Genomic DNA, 21,652 nt, shown 5'->3' with positions numbered 1-21,652 from the left:
TGATGCTTAAAACAGCTAAATGCTAAGTTGACAAAACAAAGTAATACATTCTTTAATTCTCACTATACATTACACATAATTATACTGAAATAGGCTTTCCTTTAAAGTAGGTTTAAATGTACACTACAGCACAGCTCATCAGAACTCAATTTGTGTTTTCTTTTGTTTTATAATGAAGTGTGAATTTATTTAAATTACCCACAAACAATAACTTAACAGGGAAAGCAATAAAATTCATGAAAACAAGAAAGTTGATCACTTTTCACATGTGTTCAGTCAGTCAGTTGATCTAGTCTTTGACTTGACTTTTACAAGATAATTGTATTTTTTAAATAAGTGTTAAAAAGAACCTGTGTTATGTAAAATGTGCATGCATTTAATTACACTAAGCTAATTCATGTTGTGAGCTGAGAAAATTGGCTTAGGATAATACGATATTACAATTGCACACTTACTTAAGGGGTAAAGGTATCTGATAATAAGATATATGGATGTGCAGCAGTTTTTAATTAGAAAGTGCAAATTTTATTTTTTGTATTTATAATCGTTTATTTTGTTGATGAAAATATTTTAAAAAGAAGTACTATTATTTTTAAGAATAGACTGTCTATTGTCTATTATTAGATTGTCTGTGTGTTGATGGTAGTGGTGTCATGTAGTTGAAGGATTGAGTAAGGCAGAGAGTGAGCTGTAGTGAAGTAGCGTTCCCTCCCACAATGAGGTGTTACATAATAATAATTATATATGTCATGTGAACTGTATATGTTAAAGGTTAATATTGAACTAAATAAATACACTGATTTGATTTGAAATTTATTTATTGGAAATGACAACTGCAATTTAATTTAAATGCATATATGATGTGAAAAATTTACATATTTTCTGTTTTCGAGTAAAGCACTGTAACAAGTTGGTTGGTATAAAGAAGTTGGCATAACTATAACATGTAATACTGCTTGGTTTCATCGTTCCATGACTGACCAGATATGTCATGCAGTAGAAAATGCATGGAGAAAAGAAACCCTATAATATTGCTTTGGGCGAAATTAGATTTTTGGAACTTGATGGCAGATATTTATGAAGTCTTTCATATAGAAAGAAAAAAATTTATAAATTATCAATTGTTATGTTATGCCAATGACAACAGAACAACTGTTGGAGAAGGGGGTACACACTAGGTTGAGTTTTTAATGGCAAAATGAACAGTCTTTCATATAGAAAGAAAGAAAAATAAACTTCCGAACCTTAAACGATTGGGTTATGTTAAGACTTTTAGAGAAAACAAACAACTAAAAGCACAACTGTTTCAGCAATTCTTTAAAAGAGAACGTAATGTTCGAATTAAGGATTTCAGATTCAGAAGTTTCATTTCGAAATCTCTGAAAATAAAACCTCTCTAATAAATTCATTGGAGCACCATTATTAAATAACTTGACAGTGAATGAGATGTTGTAAAAGTCAATTATGTGAAAATAATATATTTTGAATGCATTTAGAAAGAGGCTGAAAATTTACTCGCCACTTGTTCCTATTTACTCACCTGTGACGAGAAGGTGAGTGGATTCCTGAAGCCCTGCCTATAAAGAATGTGGAATGCAAACTGGGACTTTTGATCCAATATCCAATCCTCAGCTTCTTGCAGAGTATCTATTTGGTTACTGAACAAATGAGGAAAGGGCAACAGTTTTTTACAAGCAATATCAACGAAGTCTATCCTCTATACACTGTTGGTATGAAGAAGAGGTTGATTCTTCACCAGAAAAATCAAATAAGGAACAGCACACTGCTTTCAAGAAAAGCCGACTGAAACAGGCGAGATTTAAATAAATTATCTTAAAAATAATTTGAATAATAAAGAATAGGAAAAAAGAGAGTAGATATAATATTTAATATTAAACAAGGATCAACTGAACAAACGGTGTCAGTTTCAAACAGTGATGTGGGTAATTCCAAATATGTCAATGCAACTTTTTCCATGGATGCAATCTCAAAATGATATGAATTGATATGAAGAGTAACTGAAATGAGGAGAAAAGAGAAAACACCTTTGATTTTTTCTTTCCTTTATAGAATTACAAGAATAATTTTCTTTTCTCTGTCTCTCCATTCCCACTTCAAGTGCAAAATATCAAGGATAGTTGTTTAGATTTTATTTTCACTGTAATCTTTTTCATCTTTTAGATTTTTATATTTACATCATCTTTACTTAAAGTTAAAATAATGCTAAATAGGTTGAATATTTACTTTGAAATAAAACTCTTACATTCTGGTTTTTAGCATGATATAATTTTAAAAATTAAACTTCAGATTTTGTAAATGGAAATGCATGCAAAAAAACTTCTCTTTTGAAGTACTCCTGCACAATCTGAACCAATATATTTCATGATGACTCTCATTGTGAATACACTTCTCTCTCTCTCTCTCTCTCTCTCTCTCTCTCTCTTAGCTTTTACAGTAATACATTGTTACCCTTTAGCTTCAGAAATTTACTGCTAATATGAAAAATTAATGTGTATTAATTATGCAAAACTGTGAATTATTATACAGGTGAAAAGGACAGAATTAAGGTAATTCAAGTATACTTTTCAGAGTGGCTAAATTGTAAATTTCAAATTAATTAAAATTAAATGTACCACAGGTGTGCATTTTATATTTTAATCATTAATTATGCATATTTCATATCAAAACAGAAAAAGAATGCAAATCTATATTCAGCTAATAGGTATCGGCTCCTGGTTACAGCATACCGAATTATAAGAATTCAATAAGATTTACTATTTGAAGATATTATGACATGAAAAAGGACTAAAGGAACATAAAAAACAAAATTGACCAAATTATATCTTTAGAAGATAGTCGCATAAGGAGTCATAATTTTCATAACCAACAAATGCTAGAGTAAAAGCTTACCATGTTTTTCAGCTCAAAAGGCTTAAAATCATATACGACAGTTTATTTTAAATTTTGAAAAATGCATGGAAGAGAATTTCAAAAAATGAAACAATTATTCAGTGGGTTATAACTTGAAAGAAAATATAACTGGCTGTGTTTGAACTTGCATAGCTCAGTCAGTCTTGATGATGCTCTTTGGTTAGAAAAACTTCGACTCAAATCCCATCTAGAATATGAAGAACCTTGATCATGGATTTTTAACGGAAATTAGCCAGAAGTTGGGTTTTTCATTCAGCTCTTTGTTGAGATGAACTATTTAATGTCTATCATAATGTACACTGAATTAGAAACCTTTATGTTATACATAAAGATATACATAAACGTCACTTATGCAGCGTACATGCAAAATACCATGTTTTAAGAATGCTGCTGGTGGGTAATCATCAATAGTGTTGATCACAATGGGAAAATCAAACGATCTTTCAGTGTTCGATAAAGGGCTTATTGTGAGTGCTCATCTGGCTGAAGCCATGATTTTGAAATTAGCAGAGTTGACTGGATTCTCAAAAGGTGAGATATCCCGGGTGTCTAATCAGTGGAAAAATAACTAATTGTTTGTCTAAGAGTTGTAACTTTGGTTCTAAGATAGTCTTTCAGAAAAAAGATTGCTGTGGTCTGAGAAGACTTGTACAGACAAACAGAACTTCCTTGTGGGGAAATTGACCAAAGCATTTAATGAAGGCTGTTCCCTCCATCTCACCAAACTATACAGAGGGAATTGAAGAGGATTGGTAATGGAAGCTGCTAAATGGAGGTCCAACACAGTACTAAATAAAGTTTCTAATTCAGTAGCTGGTATGCATAGTTCCCGATGTCTTAGATCTTTAAAAATGTAGAGAATAGACAAGCATAAAAATATCGACTAGCTTTTCAATACTATTAATGAAAAGCATCAGGTGTTTAGGTAACTCACAAGAATGACATATGTTGCATTCAACAGCTTTGTATGCAAATTAAAAAAAAAAAAAAAAAAAAAAGCCATTGAAATGGCATTGTCCAACAAGAAGCAAGGCTATTTTAAACCAAATGTATTAGACAAGGTTCTTATGAGTTGCCAGAGTATACTTGGTGTTTTCCACTGATAGTGTGAAAGGCTGCATCAGATTTGTGTACTCAACTTTTTTTCTACATGTTTAATATCATCTTTCATGGGAGTCTCACTTCAGTATCCAATATATCTGATACAGTTATTGCATGCACAGAAAATGTTATATAGATTTTAGAAAAGAGTGGTGATGTGAAAGAGCATGAATGTAGTCTGGTGTGGGTACTCTTTCTAAAAATAGAGAAGTGAGGGCCATAATCTGGCCAACAAAGAAGACGAAAAAGCAATCCAATGATCATCTACTTTGCAAAGAAATATTGAAGTTCATCATGCTAAACTGCAAGAATATCATCCACACCTATACCATAAAGAAGGTTTAGGAGAGACTTTATCTAGCAGACAATGTTAGAATTGTTCCATGAAATGGCTAGTGTTACAGAAAGTGGACACTGGTAAAATTTATTCTGACATGAGAAGTAGCCAAACGGGATGACAAAGTCAAAGAGACAAATAATATCCACAGGAAATTCTTGCCCGAGAAAGTGCAGTGTTTTATCTAAGGGAATATTAGTAAACAGAGATATCTAAGCTGAATAGATCATTACGATGAATACAAAGCTCTGAGATCTTCTCTTTAAAATGAGACCTGTTCATAATAAATGGAGTATTTTTCTGCAAATGACAAAAGTAATTTAGAAAGGCATGTTGCAATTTTGTAACAAGGAGAATGAATGTAGTCTACAACAGGATATAACAGAATATTTCGTTTGTGGGCCTTAGGAAGCCAATTAAGGATGTCCACAGTAAGTCTTAAGTTTTTTTGGTTTCTTTATCCCAGTATGAAGCACCATCAATAAGTGTATTCCATCTTTTTATGTTGGGTAATAGCAGGATCATCAGAAAGAGGGCAATAAGCATTGCCCTCTGATCCAGATGATCAATCATATAAACCTATTCTTGCCGGAAGAAACAGTATGGTATACAACATTAAACGAATCAAGAGACAAGGTTGAGACTAGTTCATCATGAATAGACTTAATGTCTTTATTTAACAATGCTAAGTATTTAATTTGCACCAGACTTTACAACAGTCATGCTCTTACAGATCGTCTTTGTCAAAAACATGTTCTATTAAGAATGTTGTACATTGAGCTCACTATGTATGCTCTGTTGAAGCTGCTATTTGAAGAAATTAATTATACTGCCTGCCTAATGGCGTCAGCAAGTCTTGTGTTAACAATATTGTTAATAGCTATAGGGTTTCCTTGTCACACTTATCTTCCTAGAAGTAATCCATCATCCTACTACTCCTTATGCTAAATATATTTCTGAGAGAACAGCCAAATGCTTAGATCTGTTGGCCTTTACGTGTCCTTTTGCACCATTAAAAATATTTCTGTTTTTAGCCTACCATGGAGTCTATCAAATACAGTGCCATGCCTGTGTGAGTTATCATACTCTAGCCAACCAGAAAGCACAGTGATTTTTCATGATGAACATATTGATTACATTAAATTGCAACAGTCTGGAATGGCAGAACATGTAATCTCTACCAAACACTGCATTCTCTGGAAAAAGATTCTAAGATTCTTCATAAAAAGCAATTATTTCATAGAACATTTATACATTGGGTATGCTTCACTGTCCAAATCTAAAATGATGGATTAAAGTTATCCCTCCTATGGGGAAATAGATTTTCTCCACACATTCCACAACCTCATTTCAATTTATGCAGTTAGGACCCTAGTATATTTTAGACCATGTCACTCTTTCTTATCAAGTATGTATAGCTAACGTTTTTATTGCCGAGTTTTTCAGTTACGCATTACACTTGTTATTATTCACATAAGGTATTCCATGGTTAATAATTCTTTATTTTGTTATACTGGCTTACATAACAATTTGTTGTGTTAATTCAAGTGATGTGTCCCTCTCAAGGGACAAATTATAAGCTTGTTGTATCAGTATGTAAGGAGAAACTAGGATTTCCACTTGAACACAGATACATTCCATTTGCAACAGTTCCATTTATGAATGCTGGGATCTTATAAAACACAGGAGCAACAAATAAGCTAATTTCGAAAACTAAACAACTTTTTATATTATGTCTCATCTATAGAGATTCAATGATTCATGGTGTGCAGAGCAGGGTGCTTGTCTGGTGGAACAACAGATGGTGTGGCAAAGGCAGCAAGGAGGAGGGAAAATGTAGAAGAGATGACAGTAATGGTTGGTCAAGATTTGAAGGCGATGTTAGGGATAGTGTAGCAGACATGTTTCTGAGGAAAGATAGTGAGAATGTTGCCCCTGTATGATAATACGGAGTAGAGGAGAGAAGTAGTAGTATTAACAAATGAGATGATAACAAGAATGTGTAGGAAGAGATGTCTGTGTCAAGTACATTTGATGATATACGAGAGCTGTATGCAAGAGATGGATACGTTTGAATGCAGACATTTGAAGAGAGTGTTGTTTTCTGGGCAGAGAAACTAGAATTACATGGGTGGAATGTAGCAGGGATGACCTCTTTGGGTATAGTGGCTTGTGAAATGAGAGGGTGTCACAGAGCCAAGTGAAATATGAAGAGTAATAATGGCTAGACGAATAGTGGCAATGTCTTGGTTTTTCTGTATACAAATGCTAGCAGCATTAGGGGAAAAAAAAAAAAAAAAAGGAAATGAGTTTGTGGCATTGATTGATTCAGCCTCTCCAAAGATTGTTGGTATCAGTGAAACTTTTTTTTGATCAACTGAGAGGGATGTTTTAACAGGGATACAAATCAAACAGTATAGCACATTTTGGCAGGATATGTAAGGTAAACATAGCGGTGGAGTGTTACTTATGATAAGAGATTGGTCAAGATTTAAAGGTGATGTCAGGGATAGTGTAGCAGATATGTGTCTGAGTTCCACTGTGATTCGCCACCATGAGAAGGTAAATCACAGTGGAAATAACACTAATGACTTCATTAAGGGACTTCCATAGAGTCAGGAACTCGTCGATGGAGTCCACACTATTTGCACCAGCTCTCATACCTGTTCTTGAATTCATTCACATTACCTGCACACACACAATATCCAACAGCAATCCATTCCAATCACACAACACTCTATGACAGAAAAATATAGCACTCATTCCCTTCTTGACAGCATTCATTCTCAACTTCCAAGGAGATGCCCTGTCCACACTCTCCATAAAATGAAAAATTCTGTATAATCATTCTGGAAGTTCGTAACTCTCAATCATACTACCCCTCTTTCTCCTGTTTGAAGCAAAATAACTTCCTTATATTTACATGTCAAGGTTCCTTTCGGCATTGCAATTATTCTCTGAGTTGTATTCAGAATTTCTGCTATATGATCTTTGAACTTCACCTTCCAATTTAATAAAACTCCAAGATCTCTAGCCTGATCAGTTTCTTCTAGTATAATCCCACCAATATAATACGACACTGGACATCTAACCAAAGTACATCACCTTACATTTATTAACACTGAACCGACAGCTATTTTCACACGTCCACAATTCTAGCCTATTCAAATCATGCTGCATATCAGCTGCACTCCTGATTACCCTACCTATCTTTGCATCAGCATAGCTGTATGTCGCCATGTCAAATCCTTCCCAACGTCATTAATGTATAGATTGAACATTTAACAAATCATTTAACACGATTTAACAATGGACCAAGGACTGATCCATGAGGCACACCACTGGTTACTTTGAATTCACCCCGCCCCACACACGACTTTTTGATATCTGTCAGTCATCCATCCTGTTATCCATGCCAATAGTTTATAATTCAATGCCATTTTCTCAAATGCAACAGTCTTCCATACTGTATTCTGTCAAAAGCCTTAGCAAAATCCAAAGTATCATGGTATATCCATTCCTCCTTGTCTAGCAGCTCAATGGTATCATTATTATAGAATGTGAGCAAGTTACTAAAACATGATCTTCCCTCAGTAAACCTATGCTGTTCATTGGAAAGCAGAGATTCTCTGTCAACCCATTTCTGAAAGTGAGCCCTAAGTAACTTTTCCAAATTCTTCACCTCCCTTGTACAATGGAATTACAATACATTCTTTCCACCCTGTGGAATCTTCCCTGTTTTGAGACTCAAAGTATATAGTCTTGTCAAAGGAATAGCCAGTTCTGCTGAACACTCTTTTAGTAATGATATCCCATCAGTTCCTACTGCAGATTTCTTATTCAGTTTGTGCAACAGCTCTAGTACTTCCTCCTCATACAATGAAGTGATAGCAGTGAGTTCAATGTTGCATATACCAGGTTGTTATGGTCTGAGATAGATGTTTATAAGACAAAATATTTAATTGGATGCTGCTACAGACCAGGGAATATAACTGGTGATGAGCAGGAAATGTTTAAGCAAATTAGTTTCAAGTGAAAAGCAAGTGATTATTATGGGAGACTTCAACCATAATGATATAAACTGAACAGAGAAGACAGCATGCAGTAATAAGGGAACTAAATTTTAGGATTTCTTCAGGAACAATTGTCTTAAGGCAGCATATGAGGGATAAAGAGTTTTGGATTTGGTCATAGCATCAGCAATCTGATTGTGACTCAGATGTCATCATACTTGTTCCCATTTGGTGAGAGTGATCATGGAATCCTGACTTGGAGGATGAATGATCATATAGAGGTATCAAAGCAAAACCAGTTTATGTGGAATTATAAGGCAAGTAACTATCATAGATTCAAAAACCAGCTTACAGCATTACAATGGATGAAAGAATTTAAATAACGAGAGGGGGATCAGTAATGCCTGAGAGATAAAGAAAAAATTGTTAATGGCAATGGCAAACTATATATCTCGAGTGAAGAAGATAAAGCAATATGGAGTCAAATGGATGACAACAGAAATAAAAGAGGAATTAAAGATGAAAAAGAGATTATGGAAGATATATAAAGAGAGAAGTGAAGAATGGTTACATGAAGATTATTGGCAACATTGCCTAATCAAAAACCAAAGGGAAGAGGGGGAAAAAGAAGGTTCATTCTAGTAAAGTGACTGGTATCATAAGGACAGAAAAATTAGAATATGAGAAGAGACTGGTGCTGCAATCCAATGAGAATTCTGCTATGTAGCAAGTAGAAAGGATAGTGACTGTTGATTGAGTACTTGCTGGATGGAAATGAAACTTGGGTGACCAATGCAGATAACAAGGTTGAGCTATTTAATGATAATTTTTATTAGTGTTCCATCCTGGTGGAGCAGGCTTTATTCCAAGAAGGATAATGAGCAGCAAAGTGTTAGAAGTGAATGAAGAAGATGTATTCCAGATAGTGAGTATGCTAAATACAGGAGGACTAGATGGAATTTCACCACGTGTTATAAGGGAACGTGCTGTGGAACAGACTATGCCATTAACATGGCTGTTTAATGAAGGTCTTGCAACGGGAGAGGTTCCTGGAGAAAGAAAGGAAGGAGGGTAAGATAGTGATATTGCATAAGGGTGGTGGTAGAATGGACATATCACACTACATGCCTGTTTGCATTTCTTTTGTAGTTATTAAGATTTTGGAGAAATTGGTAAGAACACATATACAGAATTAGGCAGATGAGGCAATATTATTTATGAAGGTCAGCATGGATTTGTTAAAGCGCATTCTCAAGTAATCTGGTAACATTTTACAATACAGTGATAAGAGCAGCAGATGACGGTAAGGTATACACTGTCATATTTTTGTTGGATTGGCAACTGACTTTCTGATAGACATCAGAGAGCTGTATATGGGAAAGCAGTATCAGGAAGTAGGAAGGTTACAAGTGGTGTTCCACAAGGTTCAGTACTTTCAATGCAAGCTTTTCAATGTTCTGACTGGATACTTTGCAAAAATTTAAATGAGATAATATAACATCAATTTTGAAAAAAAAAAAAAAATAATAATAATAATAATACTGGATGCTTGTGCTTGTACAAAATATTATCATCTTCATCAAATTCCTGACATGTACCCCTGGGGGGGGGGGGGGGTATATATATATATATATATATATATATATATATACACAGGATATTAAGGTAGTACTACATGAAAAGTTACATCATTACTAACTTCCATCGATAATTTTACTCCAAATTAATATGTTATCTGTCAAGACTCCAATATTATCTGATCTTATATTTCTGTCCTCTAAGGCACTTTTTACTGCATGAATCCAAATAGATCTCTGCCTCCCTCTGGGTCCTTAGCAAAGAACTTTTCATTCCACTAATCTTTCTTATAACTCTCATATCTGTGATCTTCAGTCATTGGTCAAGTGTTTTATCTCTAACCTAGTTCTGCCAGATCCATAAGTTAAAATTAGTTTGAACACTGTTGTGTATACAACAAATTTACTGTTTTGACTAATTTCTCTCTAATTCCATATAAATTTATTTGAAGACCTACCATACCAGCTTTGCTAATTCTGTTTCCATATTTAATTTGCCATTTTCACTAAAAATTGTGCCTAAGTAGCTGAAATGTTTTACTTGTTCTATAAGTTCTTCATTAAGAATAGAGTTGATATTTTCAATATTTCTATCTATTTTCATACTACCTTCCTTCATAATGTGATCCATACAGATGATGAATAACAGAGAAGGATAATGCACATCCTGGTTTCATACTTGATTTAGAAAACCATCTCCTGTACCTCCTTCCTAAATGATGACCTACAACTCAAAAGATGACTAAGTATTGCTTGATATAATGTCCCATTCACACCATGTAACTGTGTGTTTTGAATAATTTTCCTCTTGGCAGCTTGACATATGCTTTTTCCAGATTTATGAAACTTAAATACAAATCCTTGTTATATTCCCATGATTTCTCAACTATTTGTGTTAAAGTAAAAGTCTGATCCTGAGAACCTCTATTTGGCCTGAACCAAGCCTCCCTTCCACAATCTTTCTTAGCTGTTTCTCAAGTATACTTGCATAAATTTTAATAGGAACACTTGGTAGAGAAATACTTCTGTAATTCTCACATTAAATTTTATGTCCCTTTTTATAGATGAGTACTATAAGAGTTCTACTCTAATCATCAAGAACTGACCATCAATTTAAGCCTTCTGAAGAATGTAGTTCAGCCACTGTAAAACTTTTATACTTCCATATTTCAGCCTTTCTAGCCAAATATCAATTTACTCCAGCTGCTTTTCCACATTTCAGGTTTTTGATGGCTTTTTCTACTTCAAACACAAAATTTATGCAAGATAATTTAGAGATGGCAGCATTTCAATTTTTATAGTTCCGATATGGATTGTGAGGTGGATTAGAAAAATAAACAGCTGATCAGAAGTGGGAACCATAAATGTGAGAGTTCATATTAAAAAGAATCCTATTAAATAATATTAGAAATGCACGTGATACTACAAATACTTAAGAATATGAAGCAAGAATAAACATTTCAGTGAGTATTATAAGGTAGTATGAGTCACTTAAATAGCATGAAAAACAATAATCAGCATGAGAAATTTAGACAATCATTTAGAACTGATGCAAAGAAACTAAGGCCATGACTGTGTATTCACTTAATGGCATGATAAGGTTATAAGATCAATAAGCATTGATTGCCAAAGAGCTAAAGCTATACAACACATTATGTTCAAGCACTAACTGCTAGTCATTCTTAAACATTAACAATCTGAAGGTCTTTAAACAGATATGAAGAAGAAAGATTAGAAAAAGGAGGTATGAAACAAAAAGTGGGAAAAAAAAACAGGGAAGAGAAGAAAAATCACCAAAAGAGGAAAAAACTAATGCCATCTCAGACAAGTAACTTGCTTTCAGTTGAAAAGCCTAGAATATGTTATTCATATTATTAGATTGAAAGTCATATATGACATTCTTCCAAATGTGCCAACAAAAACAGGTAACTGAAGCAAATAATACTTAGGAAATGACTCAGAAATAAAGGAAGATCAAGATGCCTATATTGGTTTTAAAGACATTAGATTAAGAGGCAAGTATAAACTTAATAACAACATGGAAAAAAAATTGTGGATAGAAAACAACACTGATACCTTATCAGTAGATCTTGAAAATACGTTTAAGAAAATTATGACCAGAATAAATATAGCATTAAACTTACTGAAGAAAACGATTAAAATAGAATTATTCAGTCTGTTCAAGAATAGAATTTAGATTATGATAATGTATATTTTGAAGACTTCTGTGGTAGGAGGACATGATCTAATTTGTAATTTGCTACTAATTTGTTCTTCTATGTGGTTTACATACTGGCATTATATTAATGATTGTGTACATTTTCATAAGTATCCAGTAAATGAATCCTGAAGAAAATATAGAAAAGGGAGAGAGAAAGAATTAAGTGAAAAGGAAGGGACAGGCACTAATAATATGATTATAAAAATTATTACCCACACATTTAAAATTACTTAAGAAATCTGAATCCGACTTTTGTGAATTGTAGTGCAATAAATCACTTTAGAATCATACAAGTAACTATGTACCTGAGATTCTGACTTAAGCAATGAGCTTTCCTGAGAGGCTTGTTTTAATTCCTGAACTTTTCGTCTCAATTCCTGCTGTTGTTTTTTTAGTTTTGCTAGTTGCCTTTGTTGCTTTTCTCTTTCTTCATCGTCATCATCCTCACTAGAACCACTGGAACCACTGCTGCTTACACTACCACTGCTACCACTGCTATTGTTGCTATCACTTCCGCTACTTGTACTGCTTGAATCATCAGTGTGACTTTCACTTTCTGTACTCAAATCATGACTGGATGTTTTCTGTAAAATAACATAACTATTTCTCATTAATATGCTTTAACAACAGGCATGGACAACCTTGCTGTGATCAGGAACCAGATAGAATTTGTCATGTAGCAGCAGGCCGAAACCCTTATTGAAATATGAATAAGTATATATTATTTGATTATTATATATTTTTTAAATAAGATAACTGTACTTAAATTCCCATTCATAAGTAACATAAAAACAACAGATGTTATTATATTATACTAATTGTAAAAAAGGAAAATAAATAATAATTTAAAAAAAAAAAAGGAGAGAGATAAACATGGGCCAATAAAAAAATGACATATCTGATCAAAGTTTGAAATTGGTTGGCCATGCCTGCTCTACAAGAAATCTTGGTTAATTACTGACATAATCACTAGTATTTTATATGATTTTAACAGCATTACAGATAACATTAGTTTAATCACATTTTTGTGATTAGCCCTAATGGAATTAAATTATTTATGTCTGGTGTGATATAAATAATTTAATCCCACTGGGAAACTATGTATACCTTATACTACTTGGTATGTTTTAGGAAATTTTGCTTTGAATTAATTTGTAATAATATATACTTTTTAAATAATTTCTCCTGCTATTTGGAAAGCCAGAAGAAGAATAATTATGGAAGGGTGACACTGGTGGACTGAATAAGAAATACCAGAATTAGAAAGATGACTAGAGAAGATTGTGAAGCATGTAAATGGACAGACCATACTAATAGACCACCAGACAAAAGGTGGACAAAATTAAGCACTGAGTGGATATCAGGAGAAGGAGAAATTGCCAAAGAACAAGATGGAAAGATGATCCACAAAGGTATGACATGAGATGGTAGCTAAAGACAGACAGAACTGGAAAATTAGGAGGAGGCCTATATCCAGCGAAGAGGCCACAGAAGAAGAAAACACTAGTGGATAGTTATAGTAATAAAGTAACCATGGCAGGATGTAGTGGAGTTTTGCAATGTTTAATGCCACTTGCTTTCATAATGCTATCCATATAGATCATGAATAAGAGTGGAGATAATGTTGGAGTAGAAGATATTGTGAAGTGTTGTAAAGAGTACTTTACCAATGTATATTATAATGATATAAATGATGGTATGCAACAAGCAGAAGGGAGGAAAATAACTGGAGAATTAGTAGTGCATCAAGTGTTAATGACCCTCAACTTACTTATTATTCTGAAGAAAGACAAAATAGTACTCCACAAATAGTAGCAGTAGTAATAGTACTACTATTACTATTCCACAAATACATTCTAGGACAGAACTTTCCAATTACAGACCAGTATGTTTATCTGCAATTGTAGTTAATTAATGGAGGGGTTGTTAGAAAATACATGATTTGATTAATGGACACAGGATTCTTTATGATGGTTGTGGGTCTGTAACAAATGTTATGTTTTAGCAGTTTTGCTTGCATTTTATAAGGAAGTCAATCAGTTGGATAAGGCAAATAATTATACAGTGATATTCTTGAAATTTGCAAAGACATTTGACAGATTACCAGACAGAAATTGGATGTATTAGATGCAGAAGATGGGATTGGATAATAGATTGATTAGATGGGGACAAATGTCGTCAAAAATAAAGGAATGTAATCAGTAGTGTTAGAAAGGGTACTGCTCATTGGAGTCCCTGTTGTTTAACATATCTGTTAACGATATTTCATGTGCACTGACTGGAGATCTTCAGCAATTTGCTGATGATACGAAGTAAGGGAGAATTATAAGGAGCATTGCTGATTTTAATTTCAATTCAAATTTTAACTTCAAGAAGATTTGAATAGACGTTTACTTTGAATAAACGAGTTGAAACTGGAGTTTTAATATTAATAAGTGTAAGGAGTTGCACTTTGGAGGTACATAGTTATAAAGGCTGTGTACTGTACTGGTGGAAGTGCACTTCAAAAGTGGATAAGTATAACAATTACAATAGTAATAATTATTAAAATCAGCATTACAGATAGTAATAGCTGTACTACTAATAATTAAAATGTGTAATACACATTCATTAAAGCTTGAGTGTACAATATGAATACACAGATAACAAACTAACACAAAATTTCTCATTTCTGGATGAACTTAAACAGCAGCAAAGACATTTTCAGATGGAACGAGGGTGGTCTGAAAAGTTCTCAGAATAACAATGAAAAAGCAAATTTATAATTTCAAAATTATTTTTATTTTTCAACATAATCTCCCTTAAGACTAATACATTTATTCCAGCGATGCTCCAGCACTATTAACCCCTCCTTATAGTGGTTCTCAGTAAGATCTGCAAAATAACCCTCTACAGCTGCAATCACCTCTTGATTCAAAGAAAAATGCTGACCAGCGAGGAAGAGCTTTAGTTTTGAGAAGAGATTTTGAGAAGTTAGAGGAGCCAAATCTGGGGAATAGGGTGGATGTTCCAACAATTAATAGTGCAGATCCTTTAATTTTCCCATTGCTAAAACACCTTTGTAGGCAGATGCATTGTCCTGATGAAAGATGATTTTTTTTCTAATGAAAACTGGGTCTTTTCTAGCGAATTTTTTCCTCTGGTTTGGTTAAAAGATCAGAATAATATTTCCTGGTTATTGTTTTAGCCTTTTCAAGATAATTAATTAATAAAATGCCTTTAGCATCCCAATGTATGGCCACGTTTAAACTTGGCAGCCCATTTCTTAATTGTCAAAACGAAGGAGAAGAGTGCCCATAAACTTTTATGAACGGAATGAATTTCTTTTGGCGTTAAACCTTCTTTTACAAAAAATTTTATAACAGCACGATACTCAATTTTATCCATTTCTAGGGATACAGACAACACTTTTGTTTCAGACAGCTGTATGAAACAAACTACTTGATAGAATGACTTGCAATTTCATATGGATGCTTATGACAGATGTACCAACTTAGAAAAAAAAATCTTGCCGATAGTGTCACAATCTATGGTCGAGGACAAGAAATTTTCAGATCACCCTCGTAAAAGTTATCTTTATCACTTCTTTTGGAAAAGCTTATTTCCCAGTTATCCTAAGATTATATACTATCTGCAAATCACAGCTGGCAAAATATAATTGTTCTATGGTTGGAAAAAAACTGTGACTTCAATTTTGTCTAGGATGCTATGACAATTATAAAAGAACATTTATACTTTTACATGCTCATAATAATTTCTCCCTTTTCTCACAGCATATTTTTATCAATTCTTCTTCTCTCATGACACTTCTGATTAGCATTATCACAGAAATGTCATAACTCTTAATCAGTTATCCATTCATTTTTTTCGGTGACATGATCATCATGCCTACCTGCTTACTTATAACAGTACCTACACAATTCATGTTTTCCCCCTTTAAATTCCTGTTAGTACCTTTCACGCTCAGTTATTCCGTCCCAAGTCTACTTCTAGAATCCTTAATTACAGAGGATAGCATTTTACCCCAAATGAAAACTGTTATATTATTCTTTTCTTTACTCTTCTTTTTTTTATGTTACTACTGGACAGCAATTGTAAAACTATTAATGTGACTACCAACCCATGCCCAGAAGTGTTTTTCATGCAACTTAAAAAGTTAATAAATTGAATTTATTACTTTTAATCATTACAGGATAAAGAGTGATAGATAAAGCGATGAGAATATCAAGCTGAAAAGGGGAGGCATTAAAAAACTTACACAATCAAGAAAGCAGCATGTGTTGTATTAATTAGGGTCTGGAATTTTCATACTGATAATCAATAACACTTTCAGTTGTAGTTGCATTTATGAAAAGGAAGACAGATAGAATTTTTAAATAGGTACTATAATGGAGAATGTTATGTGAAATTTTTGCTTTTTTCTTTTATGTTAAAAAATCATGGTGTGAAATATATGCGTGAATTTATGGAAACTAAAGTTTTTAAGGAAAAAACTAAATTGACGTTTATAATTAATCAGTATTCATTATAATTTATAATTGCTCACATTATTTATAAAATGAATGAATTTAAATTTTAATTATCAACATTATTTATGTAATTGGCCGCTCACCTTCATGACACGATATATTTGAATCTTCAGTGACAATGCTTCTGTAATTAAATTAAAACAAAGTCATCTACCAATATAACGTCATCTTCATTCCCATCCAGGGCATTAGAGATGCTGGTTTTTTTAAAAAACTCTTGGCAATTATTTCTGGTGAAATCATGTCCTAAGCTCTCAAAATCCCGTTGCACAACAGATCTCTGCCAGTCAGGTTGTAGCCACTGGCTGCTATCCACTCTGTGTAGAACCTAAACTTCACCTCATTCACCACTCTACCCATGCTCAATCCAAGATCAAGTATAAGTCAATGCTCTCACTCCCACATTTCCTCTATTGGTTGCTTCCATCTCTGTGCATATGAGTGGTGCGATATTAACAAAAGATCATATGACTCAGTGACAAAGGCAAGCCAACGATTGTTGAGTTGAAATGCTGATTTTCTTCATCCAAATTCTAAAATATCTGAAACAATATTTATTATCCATTTCAAGTTTTAAACTTTTTTTTGTGTGAGAGGTATAACTTTTTTTATTTCTTTTTTCATAAAGTAAAATCAGTGATGCAAGATATATGCAAGGCCAAGTTACATTCGAGTAAATATGGTACTCATAAAAAGATATTGGAAGAGCCATTTCTCTTCATTACTAGAAAGCAAAGATAGTGTGATGTTTACTGAGCTATAACTAGCTATCAGATGTCTGAAGAGTACATTCAATGTACTCTTCAGACAAAGATTCCTGAAGAAAAATACAGACAAATTTAAGGCTAAGTGTCTGATCACGTTTGCAATGCATGTTCTTTTATATCTTTAGTTTCAGTAAGATGAGGGATGTATGAAATCACTATTCTTTCATTTAAAAAAAAAAAAAAAAAAACATTATGTTCATCAGATGTGGGAAAGGATCTTCAGCAAGTCTTCAGTTCAATTTTTTTTTTTTTTTTTGTTTATCACATCAAAAATATGATGTCTCTCTCTTCTTCTCCCTACTGCGTGTTAGGCCAACTGGCCTGTTACAGAGCAGACTTGAGCTCTTCTAAGTCGTACCCGTCCTAAGGATAAGGTGACTAGACTAGCCCTATGCCTCCTGGTATATCCTATGGCGCAATCTCATGTGTTCATGGGGCTGGTTTAAAAGCACCGGGTCAGTTCCTCCCAAACTGGGGCCAGTTTAAAAGTTCCTCCTGAAAGTATGGGAGGAGCCCCCCCCCCCAAGATAAACTTGGAAGAAAAACCCCGTTGTCCATGCCCAAGGTTGGTTAATTTGGCTATGTCTGAGAAAGATCCTTAAGCTCCTCACATCAGTGATGGGAATCGAACCCAAGACAATCCTTTCCCAGGCATATGGTTGCAAGGCACATAGCCACTAGGCTAACCAAGTGGACCAAAAATATTATACATAACATTTTATTGAATCAATAATTTTTCAGATATCTCCCAGTAAATAGGAGGTTGCTGTTATCAATCTCTCTCAAATTTACATCTGTGAGATTTGTATGTAGTGATTTGTTTATTTTCATGAGAGAGAGAATGTTTGTTCGAGTATGGTACAGGCATTCCTGCATATAAATCATAAAATACTCAATCATTTTCATGCAGGCATTGATGGTGCAGAGTTGAGAAAATGATCAATCAAATTTTAGTATTTGGTTAGTGCACATACCAGTCTATATAGCTGATTTCTGTTAAGGTGCAGGGAATGTAAACAAACTCTCCTCTTAATAAAAATATTTATTTACATCAACAATAACAATATATTAATCAAGTGATTTTTAAATCATTCAATATTCAAATATTTTTTCCTTCTACTTCTTCAATTTATGCCAAGGACTGCATTAAATCATCTGGCCTGCAAGTCCTGACTTGCCATATAAATGATCATGAATGTCGTTTTTATGCTCTTTGAGATAGATGTTCAAGAGAGCTGCCAGTCTATCCAAAGTAATCTAAGCTGTAGGTACAATGGACAAAAATAATCCTTTTGAGAAAAGAATTACTACCTGGATTGCATGGTTTGAAAGAGGCATGAAGTTATATTTGTGAAGAACTTTTATCATCTTTTTAAATGTAACATGGATATAATGTCAGTCTAGTTGGCCACATGGTTAGTATAGCCAACCGATAAGCAACAAAGCTTGCATGTGAAGTATCTTTAAAGTCATCACTACTACTACTGTACAAATAGTGAAGCTTATAACACCTTCACCTTTACTGCCTTATGATCTATGCAGTATTATCTCTATCTGTATATATATATATAAAAATAAATAAAATAAAAAACACTTCTCTCTTTCAGCAAGATGTCTGCTAAGTGAAAAGAAGAATGTGAATTCAGACCTCCTCTACCTACAAGTATCCTAGATGTGAAGATATGTCATGTGCAAAATGTGTTTGCTTACACTTGGATAAAAGATTAAACAAGAATATAATTTCTTAGCAAGTTTAATTTTAATTTATATTATAAGCATGTGAAAAAACTTTCTACACATACACAATATAAATACATGCTATATAAATATATATATTTATATAGCGAATGGGAATAGTTTTGCTGTGATCCTATGTGTCAATTAAGGGAAGGGAGGGGGGAATGTAGTATTTTATAAATAGGATTTACAAAGTTTGTAAATAGGATTAACAATCAATAATTTTTCAGATATCCACCAGTAAATTGGACGTTGCTGTCATCAATATGCCTCTCAAATTTACATTTGAGATTTGTATGTACTGGTGCTTTGTTTATGTTCGTATTTTAGCTTCGCCTTGTGATTGTGCTGATGCACTGATGATGACCAGATAATTCTGGTTGAAATATTTACAGTAATAAAATTATATTCTTGTGAATACGTGAATGTTAATAAATGTTACTATGCCACAAGTGTCATTAAAAATTTGTCATAACATAGTGTTTTGTCTATTTTACAGGTTGTAGGCATTGGCTAAAAAAACTGCCGTAAAGATCACAGTTATGTCATTAGAACAAACAGCTTTGGCTGTGTGTGTGTGTAAACATTTTGAGGATGTGGTGTAATGACTGCTTAATGTAAATGCATTCAAGTGTATGTAGGTCTCCTATAAACAGAAATGTATAATGAAAATCACTTGGAAGTTGATAACTAGCCTATCTATTATGGAAACATAGTTGTTACTTTTTCTATAGTGAAGTGTATTTTTGGATGTTGGCTGTTTACATGTGCTAAATATACATCTAATGTCTGGGCCATTAGGCCAAATAGCATCATGTACATGATACAGCAACACTGGATTGTGTGTTTTTGGTAGCTATGTTTAGTGCTTAGTTTGATTATGCATACAGATGTAGGCAGAGGAGAGAGATCCACTGCAGCCCTATCTAGCTTCTAGTTGTTTGTGTATCTTTCCCTTCCCTCAAAAATAACCTGAATCTCAAATATGGAGAGAGAGGGAATGTAACAATGAAGTCAAGGGTCCCTGTCAGTAGCATGTTGATAAATAATGAAATAATAACAAAGATGACATGATGTATGGGTCTTATGTAAATATGTCAATAATATTTTAATCATTATCATCATGAAATCCCTGATATGTACCCTGAAAGGGTATATAACATATGGCAACAATACTACACGATTAAATTTACATTATTACTATTCTCCTATCAACAATTTCCTCATTCATTCAGAGGGCACCTCTGAGTCTTCTGGGTCTTTTTATGGCCATTTTAAAATCAAACACCTATACTTCTAACCAATCCTCTCCCATAATGCTTAAGAGATAACACCTTAGATCACCTCTATTCACAGATTCCAGATTGCTAACAATATCAATTCTTAACTAATATCTTCATTTTTAACAATTCTGCTATTTGTGTCATCTGTTCACTCTCTAATTTTTTTTCAGAACTCTCATGTCCGTGTTGTTGGCCTGGTTGGCCGAGTGGTTAGCGTATCTGCTCTCCAGCCAAAAGGTTGCGAGTTCAAATCCTACCATGGGCATGGATGTTTTGATTGTCTGTGAAAATACTAGTGGTGGTGGGCAGTAGATGGCATTGGTGTAGATGATGATTGTAGTTGCGATTTGTTGTGGTTGGTGAATTGAGTGGTGGAAACAAAGAGTTGTAGGTGCACTCCGTCGATGAGTCATTGGACTGCCTGGAGGTGTCATGTATACCATTAGTTGAATATAAATTAAAGATGTCAAGAAATTATACTCTTGACTTAATCATTTATCCAAGCAAAAAAAGTTGGCACATTAAGTATCGTCACAACTGGACTACTTGTATAAAGAGGCTTAAGATTAACATTGCCAATATTGATATAAGGCCTAATGCTACTTTACTTCATAATGTGATCCTTATAGATGAGAAATAACAGTGGAGATAATGTGTACCCTTGTCTCACACCTAATTTTACATTAAACAATCTTCCTGTACTTCCTCAATACTAATTGCTGGCCTACAACTGAAATACAGATTATATGTTGTATATTGTCCAATATACAACATGTAATTATAACATTTTGAACAGCTTTTCCTTTGGCACCATGTCATGTGCTTTCTCCAGATCTGTAAAACTTAAGAACAGCTCCTTGTTATATTATACTCCATAATTTCTTAACTATTTTTCATAAAGTGAAAATTGGATCTTTACAACTCCCATCTGGTTTGAACTCAGCTTGTTCTAAGGTTCTCTTTCACAATATTTCTTAGTTTTTTTCAAATATTCTTGCATAAATCTTGTTTGGAACACAGAGAAATTTCCATCAATGCTAACATTCTTTTATTACCTTTTTATGGATCGGAACTATGAAAGCTACTCTGATTGTCCAAAATATGACCTTCTGACCAGGCATTCTGAATTATGAAAGGTAATCACTTTGAGCATTTC

The 21,652-nt window shown here is 33.6% G+C and overlaps 1 protein-coding gene across 1 annotated transcript in view; it reads right to left on the bottom strand.

The window, feature by feature from the left end:
* Nucleotides 1-21,652, bottom strand: part of LOC150098964 (bromodomain adjacent to zinc finger domain protein 2B-like) — a 632,705-nt gene that overhangs the window by 580,446 nt on the left and 30,607 nt on the right. Inside the window, exon 3 of the mRNA XM_090405782.1 lies at nt 12,486-12,764. Coding sequence (XP_090261908.1) covers nt 12,486-12,764 — 279 coding nt within the window. The remainder of the gene's footprint in view (nt 1-12,485; nt 12,765-21,652) is intronic.

Source organism: Typopeltis vanoorti, chromosome 15 (assembly GCF_054136105.1).
Source record: "Typopeltis vanoorti isolate ZY-2024b chromosome 15, IOZ_Tvanoo_1.0, whole genome shotgun sequence".
Classification (NCBI taxonomy): Eukaryota; Metazoa; Arthropoda; class Arachnida; order Uropygi; family Thelyphonidae; genus Typopeltis; species Typopeltis vanoorti.
The sequence above is the reverse complement of the archived record's forward strand: the minus strand, read 5'-3'. Positions and strand labels throughout refer to the sequence as shown.